The following is an 11,332-nucleotide window of genomic DNA, read 5'->3' as shown; positions in this document are numbered from 1 at the left end:
CCGAAGTCCCTCCATGTCCGAAGAGCTACAGTACCGAATAATCCCTGGGTCAAGGGCTTGATCGGCCCAGATAGGTAGGGCAGAAGGATCAATCGCTTGTTGAAAAGGATATATATAAGGCTGGTGTTGTAAGTTTGAATAATAAAAAAGAAAGCTTCCTCAAGGGGGATTCGAAAAATGGTGTGGCCGATAACTGAATCCGCAGGATACGACCATACTCGAGTTCGAATCAAGTACGAGTCCCATGGAGTTGTCCAAACGACAGCAATCTATATGGGCATCGTCAGTTAGTCAGTGGAGTAAATCATTGCCTCGGAAATGTTTAATAGTAACCTACCGTACATAGAAACACAATTTTATAAACCTCCAGGCGAGTGAAGAAAGGTTTATAGAGAATTGTCAATAACAGAGCGGGAGGAATATTGTATTTTACATGGCTATAAAATCGTTATTCAAGTTGCGTTTGCATATCTATTTTGATAACCAAACTTACACCATCAAATAGTCGAGCCCCATTGTTGCGTGTTTCACTCTGAGTATTCTGGCAATTACCACAGCCCAAAGTGCTAAAAGTTGAGATCTTAATGGGCACTGAAATACTGGCAGGTATGGAGGGCATATTATACATCTTTCGACTACCGAGTCTGGAAGCCAGGAAACCCATAGTGCTATTGTGAGAGAGTGCAACTGCCTTGGCTGAGGTGTTAGTAAGGCCGAACTACATGACAGTATGTCAAAGTGCGGATCCCCGGTGCTGAAAGTAGCCTTCCACTCATCCACTAGTTCCCTGCCTGGACTAGTTAACTAGTATCGGGGTATCGCATTTTGTATAAGACTAACTTCGGGAAACCTTCGATTACCCGCTGAGCCGATTAGTTATGCACGTCATCAACTTGTAGTGGTGGGTATCTATTTTCGAGAGTCATCCATAGGGCTGATATTCCATACGTAGAGGTACGCCACCATCTGAGCTCCGGCCGATAGTCTCCGGATTACACTTGACGGAGCATGCATACAGCAATGCTAGTTACGTCAACTTCATCTCGTGCTATGAGGTCAAGATTGATAGCAATACGCCACGCGCGAGAGACAATATCAACCTTCTCCTTTGTGACTTGACTCGCTGATCCACTATTGTTAAGGGTTCCATAGGAATATTCTTGCAACCTCTCCAGCTCGTTGCCCTAGAGGTTGTATATTGGTATATATGCCGGTTCCGCTCTGGTATTTGCTGAATTGGGTGAGTGACCAGGCTTGCATTCGGCTATGGTAATGCCGGCCCTTTTGAAAACACATCCTGGTAAAGTGATTGTCTAGAATTACCCCTGGCTCCGGAGTAACTTGTCTTGCAGTTGGTATATACCTGTCCCTTCATTTATAAGCCCACAGGAAATGCCCTATATCTGCGACTTGATCTGGTCAAACTTTTTGCGATACACCGAGGTTTGTCCCCAAATATTGAATGGCAGCATGGTGCCATTTGGTGGTCTGTTATCTGGATTGTCGCAGTGTAAACTCCAAGGATATAGATGTATGTGTCATCAGCGAACTAGGTTTGTTTCTTTGGGGATTAACTTTCAACCCATGCGGCAGTTTAGGTTGGATGCCAATTCTAGGTTGATAAAGTCACCATATATAGCACCATCAAGGGTATATCGGTAAAGAATCGTCCGGTTGATACCTAGAAAACCCGGCCCCACCAAGCTACACGGTTGGCCACCTTAAGCTTGTGTCTTTCTGCAGGATCTTGGCCTTATCATTGGCTGCGCTGCTGTTTTGTCCAACATACACAATGATGTTAATTGCACTAGCTTTTATTTCATGTCCTCTTTTCGCTTTGTCCCTGGGGCATGCAATAATCACATAATTCCTGCAGAACTCCTTGGTCTTTGTGCAGTAGTCGCGTTTCTCCTTGATTCCGTTAGCCCAGTGGACTCGCTTGGTTAACTGTTGTGCCAGTTGTTTGAGTTGCTTCCTTCCGCTAGCGCTAGAGTCTTCTTGTCATATCATTCCACTGCTGATTAACGGATTCCAGGCCACGCGTTTCCGCCTTTAAAGTCCCACTCTGTCTCTGATTACTCTGGAGGAGTAAGGGCCCGCCTAGTGTAAAATCCACTGAGGAGTACTCCGAGGCGTCCACATCAATAATATCCGTCATAATCCGCTCGAAACCATCCTGATTCATGTATTTCCCGACTTCATTGAAATTCCCATGGCTTTTAATCCGCGGTGGATTACGCGATTAATTCATTCATGGAACTGTTCCTCGGACTGCTCCCACGGTCTCCGGCATGGCCATGCGGTAGTAGTACTCAAGGAAAGAGATCGTAAAAACCTGTCTAGGCTTGTGTCAAGTAAACTATCGCAGCCCTGGAGGAAGCTTGGAATGCAGTTTTGAGTGTATTCTCGGGTAGAACCAGGTAATGTAATCTTTGAGGATGTTATGCGTTCTTCCCACACCGGCGACATTACCCTTTGATATCACCTTCCGGTATTCCTATCTCCTAGTTGGTAGGGCCTCCGGCAATAGTCGTATGATATAATGCTAGGAATAACCGCAGTTTTCTATATGCCACCTCTGTTATCTCTGTGACCTGGCGTTTCAGGGTTCAGGATCTGTCGGAGCAAATGGTGGCTCATCTCCGATGGTCTCAAAGGGGTATCTTGCATTTGGTATTGAGTCTGCCTGTTACTAAAGCGCTCTCCATGGGCGTGAGCGAGGCCATCGGCCAGCCATGCCCCCCCCGCCTCGCAATCATCGGTGGCGGTTGTGATGTTGCGACCCGAAGAAGGCTTGTTCGTGCCTGAGCTGAGCTCGAGCGCGATCGCGCCATGCGAGGGCCCCACAGGGGCTCCATCTGGATCTGATTGGATGATGACACATTATGTGATACAAGCTTATAGTACAGAGCTCGACGTAAAAAAAATGTCCTTGACAGACTGTCAGGAATAAGGTTTGACCAATAGGATATTGACAATATAATTATTAATATGCCTTATTCCTTCCCCACCGCTAAAAAAATCTTTAACTTGCTCATATATGCTTATTCATCAGGTTAGTTCGAGTTTATTCGCTGGCAGATAACGACTTTCCATTGGACAGTTTCGTGCGCCTTTTCTCGGCCGCTCATTGGCGTCCTTTTTTTTCCGCAGGCGGCGGCAAGAATAACTTGAGCTTGTTCACACTAACTACTTTAGGTAGCAACGCCATTTCCCGCGGGCTGCAAGAGTCAGGTAACTACAACATAACCATCCATGAGCCATATACTCCGTAGATAATCAATAATTACATACAGCCTTGCGGCCTCCTCTCGTGTACGTTTCTGGGATATTCTGACGAAAGGCCAGCCTCGCTGTCGCCGCCAACGCGCTGCTTCGGCCCGACTGCTCCACTGGGCTAATGCATTCCTCTGAAGAGCCATCTTGACTTGCAGGGTTGCCTGATCAGTGTATATATATATACCACACTCTCCTTCTGATGCTCTTTTTCACGACGTTATCATGTCGGACAGGGTAGCTCCCAATCTTATACCTCCGCGCACAAGTTCTACAGGTGTCACCAAGCCCACGGCTGAGGAAGAGTGGTTTGCTTCGTCTGCTAGAAGATCTTGTCCTGGATCTATCGGATATCAGCGCGGAAAACCGTTCTCTACTCGGCGAGGAAAGCCTTCTGAAGCCATGTGGACAGCAGGAAAAGAGAATATCGTGCTGGGGCCGTACAGTTATACGGTTAACCAGCCCGGTAAGGATATCCGGGGACAGCTGATCGCAGCGTACAATCGATGGCTGCAGGTCCCAGAGGAAAGCCTTGCGGTAATTACCAAGGTCATCGTGATGCTTCACACTGCTTCGTTACTGTAAGTCTTGCTTGCTCGATAGTCAGCAGTCGGGAAACTGGAGCAGAACGAGGCAACACTTTTTGCTAACATATTTCCTCCCAGTATTGATGATGTTGAGGACTCTTCCCATCTTCGCAGGGGAGCGCCAGTCGCACACAACATCTTTGGCATTCCACAAACTATCAACTCTGCCAACTATGTGTATTTTCAAGCCCTAGACGAGATTCAGAAGCTGAAAAGCCCTGAAGCTATCAATATCTTCGTCAAGGAGCTTATGAACCTGCACCGTGGTCAAGGCATGGATCTCTACTGGAGAGACACCTTGACCTGCCCCACTGAAGAAGACTACCTAGAAATGGTCGGCAACAAGACCGGCGGCCTATTCAGACTGGCTATAAAGCTTATGCAAGCGGAGAGCAGTGTCCCTATGTATGTTTATCACTACTATATCCCCTTCCTCTCCCCCCCCCCCCCAAGGAACCTCCTCTTACCCATCCACGTTCTATATCGCTAACAACGTCATGAAGAGATTGCGTCCCTCTCGTTGACTTGATGGGGCTGATGTTTCAGGTCTGCGATGACTATCTCAACCTTTCCAACCCAACTTACAGTAAAAACAAAGGCCTATGCGAAGACTTGACGGAAGGAAAGTTTTCTTTCCCTGTCATTCACAGCATTCGAGCCCAACCCGAAAATCGCCAACTTATCAATATCCTCAAGCAAAAGACCAACGACAACGAGGTCAAGAAGTATGCTGTCAAGTACATGGAGAGCACCGGGAGTTTCGAGTATACCCGCAAAGTCGCAATCGAACTACGTGACAAAGCTTTTCTCCTGATCGAGGAGCTAGAACGTACCTTTTCACTGATACCCAGCCAAAGCGAAGCAAACGGAGAGGCTGGAAGTGGCAATTTGGTGCGTGCTATTCTCAATCGAATCATTGACCCCGTCCTGATGGACTGTGGGGATAAACGAACATCTTCTGAAAACTAAGTGATCTATCTATGTGGTTTTGATTCATGTTATTTTAATGTTTATTGTTAACTATAATGTATTTTTCTTTTTCTTTTCTTCTTTTTTTTTTTTTTTTTTTTTGCTTATTAGGCGGTGGAATTTATGTAGCTAGGTACTATCTAGCTGTGGGTGGGGTGGCTATCTGCTTTAACTAATAACTAATTTGAGACCGATATTTACAATCGCTTAATAAATTTCATCATGGTTCTATCTAAAGGCATTATATACGCGGCTCAAGGTTTGCAAAGTACGGAAAAACAGGCACAAAAAGGCGATCCAACCCGCACTCAACCGATTTGGTAGACGTTTTACCAGTATCTAATAGTGTTTGTCAAACAAAACACTATTCCATCAAAACTAGAACACGAAGGGAATAAAAACAACATATCTACCCATTATATATCCAACATCAAAAAACTCGAGGAAACAAAATCCACCCATAATCACCTACATAACAATACAGCAAGCCTTCTCCAGCTTCCTGAGAATGATTGGCACAGCCTTCCGAGCAATTTTCTCAGCAGGGGTTTCCTGCTGATGCCCTTGCTGGTGATGAGGCTGGCCATGTGGTTGACCGTGGTGTGGTTGACCATGTTGCGGCTGGCCGTGCTGAGGTTGACCGTGGTGAGGCTGGTTGTGGCCCTGGTTCGGATGTGACGAATGGGGAGGCATGTTGGCAGGGCCGCCGGTGAGATTGACATATATCCGTCCCGCATTCTCTTCAGTGGCATACTGAAGGCCAAGATCTCGGCAGACTTGTTCAACGCGAGGTTTAATCTTCTGAACGTGGTTCACGGAATGGTTTCCTTTGCCGACGATCCTATGTGTAATTTCATGTCAGTCTCAACGCAGTCCAACGAGAGTGGGGTTCTTGCACATCAACATACACATGAAGATGGTCCTGTCCATGCTGTCTGGCATATTTAATACGCTCTTCCAGAATATCCTCTGCTTCTTCAACGAACTGGCCATGCAAATCTATGGTGTCCGCAGCAACGCGACCTTCGGCGTTGTTCTCCCTGAAGATGAACTCTGAGGCCTGCTTGTTGTACTGTTCCATCTTCCGGCCATGCTCCTTGCCCTCCTCAGACAACTCTTTGGCCCGCTGGCCGTCGCCATTCTCGTACGCTTGACGGGACTGTATGGGTTATAGGAACGGTTAGTGGGCTGGTTCATGAAGAAGCTCAATGCGCGGGAGGAAGGTGTTCGTACCCGATCGAAACAAGAACCACGAAGTTCGGCCTCATGTCTGGCTAGTCCCCGTAGTCTATCATACTCCGCCTCTGCATCAGAATGCTGTTCATGGTTGAACGCTTCATCGATTGCCAGTTAGCGGGTGATTGTCAATGCGCCGTCGATGGCTGGCGCCAGTCAGGACTCACCGCGAGCGCCAATAAAGGAGGCAGACATAGCTGCAGAGCAAATATGCTAACGGGCTAACAATATATAGTGACTTGCGACTCAGGTGAACGGCGTTCGTTGTCCGTATTGAATCGCAGTCTCGTCGTTGCGATTGAATGTCGAGATCTGGAGGTTCGTTCGCATCGAACTCGAGGGCGGCCAGGCACAAAACTTTAAAATCCGATGGAGCGAACCATCAAGATCCAAAGGGCCCCACATTTTCACTGCCAAGTAGAAATATTGATATCCCCTTCATTGATCGAAACAGATGATCATCCATCGACTATAGTTACAAGTCCCAAGGAGTGACCAGCTTAGTAGTAACGAGTAATCATATGTGACTTTATAGGTGAAGGACTGTCGAAATCCATTCTTTTTGATCACTAGAGGAATGAGCACTGAGGGTCACTGGTGGCTCTCGTAACTATCGCGTTATAAAAGATAGACCTGCTTCTTGAAGAACTCAAGGGTGCATCGTGTAACCAACCAGTTAGCTAACTCATCCACGAAGCTTCCATATCGATGTCTATCGCATTCAAAACCCCTTCAGCAGACGTAAATCTGCCAGAGCATCCGCAGCCCCATCACCAGCACCTGACGGTTAACATAAACGATCCGGAGGAACGCCTTTCATCGTTTCGGATCAGGGTTCACGATAACGAGGCTCAGCTAAGCATGACATTCAAATCCCCAGTGCCGGACTACTTCAACCAAGGATCTCAAGAGCCAGCTGCAAATGAGGCTCGAGAGCGCGAAATCGAAGAAGGACGCACTTGGAACGGCAACGCGGCGGATATGGCTTGGCTTGCGGTCCTTGCCTTTCTCGGTATTTGCAGCATTATCATACTTCTGGTTACCATTATTGTAGTATCTGCTCTCACGATGACCGGAAAGTTGCGGTGATGGCGACGACTACGCTTGTGAGACGGGCTGCATGTCGCCACTGGCAAGCTTAGATATGCAGGCTGTGGACAAAACGCAGCCCGGTGATGTTCGTTAGACCTCAGGGTTAGCCATTTCCCCGTCAAAGGGCCATCTGCATGTCCATTTAACAAATAGGAAGCCCAGTTCACCGAGCCCAGCAAAGTGCTAAATTGCCTCCATTGTCTTGGTCCACCACCTTGCGTACATATGTACCCCGTGAACAAGTAGTCCACGTGTTATCCATAGCTCTGCCCCCGCGCACCTCATCCATCTTCGCTGCTTGATGTTCTTTATTTTAGTTCAATATTTTCATTTGAATGGTTGTCCTTTTCGGTTGTCGTTATTTTTTGCAGTAGAAAGAAGCCGAGGCAGGCTGGAAAAGCTTGGCTTTCTTGGCGCTCGTTAACTGTCATGTGGCGTGATCTTATCTGATCCTCTGCGTAATCTTATCTTGATCTGATAAGTACCAAGGATCCCCCTTCCACTTCCGAGGTTTCTGTGTCTCCCCTCTTTGAATAACAACATTCAACGTCACCTCTTTTGTTTGCTTCTCTTTCACTTCTGACAAGAAATCGACTGAAGGGAAGCAAACACATAACACTCGAATAAACAGAAGAAACATATCCCTAACCCAAAGTAAATCTGTGCTTTAGTTTATACTTCTCTAGTTTTCTGTTTAACCTGGTATTACTAGACACCACGAGCTGTTGTTTACCTCTACGACAAAATGAGGTCGTTTATTACCATACCCATTCTCCTAGGCTCCCTGGGATCGTCCTCACCTATCAAATTCAGATCCGACTCACGGTTTGATGTCGAAGCACCAGAACAGACACGGGTTGGCTACTTTGACGGAGATACCTTCTACTCCCCGCCCTTCGCTCCTCCTCGTGTAAAAAGCAACAACGAGCTACATGAAGATGGTGATGAGTCTGTAGCTGATACAGCCATCCCAGACTGGCCCACAACCCATCTACTAGCACGGCGTTTGCTCGCTATCTCCTCTACAGCTGTCCTTTCCACGGTCTACCCCAAAGGCTATAGGGACGGCACTCTCGAGGGAACGCCTATTGGTTTACCCGACTATATCGCCGACTGCTCTGCCCACGATAACAACGTTGCCTTGACGAATATTCTTGGACGAGGAAATCCTCTTTTACTTGCCCTGAACATTGGCACAACGTTTAGAAATGCAAAGGCTGGGTCTAAGGTTTCCCTATCAGTTGACTGGTGGCAGCACTCCCGTATTCCGCCAGAGGGAGAAGATCCTCTAGATCGTGTGCCAGCTGGGCTTCCTCGCCTTTCACTCCTCGGACGCATTGAGGAGATTCAACTCTCATCTTTATCTAAAGGGGACAAGGAAGCAATCGAACAGTGCTTCCTCAAAAATCACCCAGACTCCAAATACTGGCTCCCAGGGTCACCAAAATCTCCGCATAATGGATACTGGGCACGGCTAGTTGTTGAAAAGGCGTTTTGGGTGGGGGGCTTTGGTGATAGAGCAAGAATAGGCTGGCTTGATATGGATGCTTGGAAGACTGTTCCGGAGAATAGCAAGGATGGGAAGAAAGGGTGGGCTGATATCAAATTACCAGGAGAGTGAATGGAGGTTATGCTATAGTTAGATTTCTCTACATGCTTTTTTCCCTTACAATACTTTTTCCCGGTATAACTCCTGTTTATTACTACTGTATCAAATGGAAGACATCTCGGAATTACCATGCTTTGTTTTGAGGGTGTATATACGCTCCTCATCTACTACCAGCAGATTTTAAATGATCCCTTGACTCTCCCGTTAATATGCTTTAGTACGAGGGCACTTCCCTGGAGTGGTAACTAGATTGGCTTTCCTTCTTATTTAATAGCTACGATCTACTGAGGCGCCCTTGCTATTGCAGCACAGGCCTAACGAATATTGAAGTCAAGAGGCGGGTTGAATTGTAATGCGATAGCTCCTGAATACTAGTGTCCAAACCGCAAAGCAAGTTACAAGACTAACCCAATCCTATTTCCGGTCAAAGAAAGTGAAAAAATAAGTCAAAAGAGCTTTAGTGGACTCGTTGAGTTTGATAACCTGAAACGACTCTGGCTACTTCAGCCCACAGGCCGGCGGGTAAGCGATTTCCAACAGGAGCCGCACTCAAATTCCCACATCTCCTCGAGCTCATCGATGACTTCGGTGGTCACATCAGTCCAAGGTTTCTCAGTTGAACTACCTGCAATCGTTTCAGCCGTCGTCTCTGCCATCATTTCGCGTTCATGATGCTCCAGTTGCACTATTTCGAAGCGGTGACCAGCCCATGCACCTCGGTGTACTGGCGCCCCGACATTGACTTGAATCCCCGTAGGTGGTTGGCTGGCCCAGGATGCTTTGAAAAGTATAACATCGCCAAGTCCCAGTCCGTTTTTCGGCTTGTAAACATACTCTTTTGTGGTGATATTCCGGAGTATCCATTCAGCACCTGGTGGGTAAAAGTCACCTTCCGTTGGGCAGAGTAGTTCAATCATCTGGCCGATAACGGTAATAGGAAGCTTGTAAAACTCGTCGTTGAACCATTTTGAATCGAGAAACCCACAATCTGAAGGCGTACGAAGCCTATGCGAAAGGAGGGGACGACATTCACGTAAAAACTCAGGCAGCGTCGGGTGATCAGTGTCGACCAATTTATGCAAGTGTGGGGCGAAGATGCTTCTAAGCTGAGGGTCGTTAAATACCACAGGAGGGAAGTCGTTTTGGCCAGTCACGTCTCCAAGACATATGATACTCTGTCCTGCCAATTGTCCTAGGTTGATGGTAAGAATCGACTGGAGATATATCGCTAGTATCCTAAGAAAGAACCGCGATGTGAGGCCAAGATGAATGATATCTAGCAAATCTAGCTTTTGAAGAATATGTTGATAGACCTTGAGGGGAAGATACTCGAGCTGCGGCTGGTAGTTTTCAAACCCATCCGATGAGTGAGATTGAAGACTGGGAACGTCGTCCTCGCTACACTTGGAAACCTTCGATGGTCGCCTGTCACTCGAGCTGTCGTCGTCAGAGGAGCTTTCTTCTTCCCTCTTGCGTTTTGGCTGTTCGCTCTTGGCTGGGGAGAGGGCACCTGCTGCGAGTCGTGTTTGCTGTATTGTCCTCTTCTGAAGTAGCTCCCCATCACGCATTTGTCCCAACATATCAGACACAGTATCCGGGCTTGCTTCTGGCATAGCCTTCGTGGCTGCCAGTGAATCCTGGTCTATTGGTGAAGTAAACCCCGTGCTGGCGCTAGATAAACTCGATCGCCCTGGTGTATCAGGAGAAGCCATAGTCGAAGATGGAAGTGGCTCTGTAGCTTCCATAAAGGCGTCTGACCTGGAATTGATATATTATCAGCAAAGTGACAAATGAGTGGAAAGACGCGCCATAGCACCTACAATGGGCGGATATCTGGAACTGCAACATGGAACAAAACATCATTGGCTGATCTATGTAAAAACAGTCTCCTTAGCCTGTAAGGGCCGCAGATCTTTTTACGAGCAGATAATGAAATGACGTTGAACCACATTTTGACCGGAGTCTCCTCTTCGTCTTCCGTCTCCTCGGACGGCATCCTGACCATCCTGACTGCCGCCTGCGGATCTCGCTTGACCGGGAGCGGCTTTTTGAACACGGAATCTCCCATAACGGATAAAGGGGGTAGAAATGTTGTCGATTAACGAGCTGCTTAAATTTGATTCTGTACCATATGAATATAAAAGCAAATGATAATAGAATAAAAAGAGGGCCTTTGGCGGCAGGATTCGACGCGGCGGCCTGCCCATCTGTGTGGGGAAAGGAGAAGAAGAGCAGAAGAGCAGAAGAGAAGAGAGGAAGAAGAAGAAAATTGTGAAGCTTTGTTTGTGGTTTCCCAGCAACAAGCTCTGTCGTCAAAAACATAGAGCAGGAGCTACTCTGCGATTATCAACGTTAGAAAAATTTGGCTCTCAGGGGGGAAGAAAGGAGGTTTGATAGACTCACCTATTTATTATTGTAGCATGCTAGTTGTTGCTGTTGTATATAGGGCTCTGTTATCATTGAGTTATGTGAATCTTTAGGCATCACTTCTATCATTGATTGATAGTTAATAGATAATGAATCTATGGCTCAGAGGAAATTAAAAGAGTAACTCCCCAAATAG

At 47.0% G+C, this 11,332-nt stretch overlaps 4 protein-coding genes across 4 annotated transcripts; 2 read left to right on the top strand and 2 right to left on the bottom strand.

The window, feature by feature from the left end:
* Positions 1–3,553: 3,553 nt before the first annotated feature.
* Positions 3,554–4,832, top strand: ARB_03622 (geranylgeranyl pyrophosphate synthetase AtmG, putative; the record flags this gene model as incomplete). The annotated part of the gene is made up of 3 exons (XM_003010138.1): positions 3,554–3,742; positions 3,880–4,268; positions 4,367–4,832. Coding segments are annotated over 3 exons (1,044 nt in total), but the record flags the coding sequence as incomplete, so codon positions are not given.
* Positions 4,833–5,300: 468 nt separating this feature from the next.
* On the bottom strand, positions 5,301–5,913 carry ARB_03621 (uncharacterized protein; the record flags this gene model as incomplete). Its single annotated transcript, XM_003010137.1, has 2 exons — positions 5,301–5,673; positions 5,741–5,913. The coding sequence occupies 2 exons, from the start codon at positions 5,911–5,913 to the stop codon at positions 5,301–5,303; spliced, it is 546 nt and encodes a 181-aa protein (XP_003010183.1).
* Positions 5,914–7,905: 1,992 nt separating this feature from the next.
* On the top strand, positions 7,906–8,781 carry ARB_03620 (uncharacterized protein; the record flags this gene model as incomplete). Its single annotated transcript, XM_003010136.1, has 1 exon — positions 7,906–8,781. The coding sequence occupies one exon, from the start codon at positions 7,906–7,908 to the stop codon at positions 8,779–8,781; it is 876 nt and encodes a 291-aa protein (XP_003010182.1).
* A 491-nt stretch (positions 8,782–9,272) lies between these two features.
* ARB_03619 (uncharacterized protein) lies at positions 9,273–10,765 on the bottom strand (the record flags this gene model as incomplete). The annotated part of the gene is made up of 2 exons (XM_003010135.1): positions 9,273–10,527; positions 10,590–10,765. The coding sequence occupies 2 exons, from the start codon at positions 10,763–10,765 to the stop codon at positions 9,273–9,275; spliced, it is 1,431 nt and encodes a 476-aa protein (XP_003010181.1).
* Between the last annotated feature and the right edge of the window lie 567 nt (positions 10,766–11,332).

The sequence above is a fragment of the Trichophyton benhamiae genome, assembly GCF_000151125.1.
Source record: "Trichophyton benhamiae CBS 112371 chromosome Unknown contig02322.0, whole genome shotgun sequence".
NCBI classification, from domain to species: domain Eukaryota; kingdom Fungi; phylum Ascomycota; class Eurotiomycetes; order Onygenales; family Arthrodermataceae; genus Trichophyton; species Trichophyton benhamiae.
The sequence above is the reverse complement of the archived record's forward strand: the minus strand, read 5'-3'. Positions and strand labels throughout refer to the sequence as shown.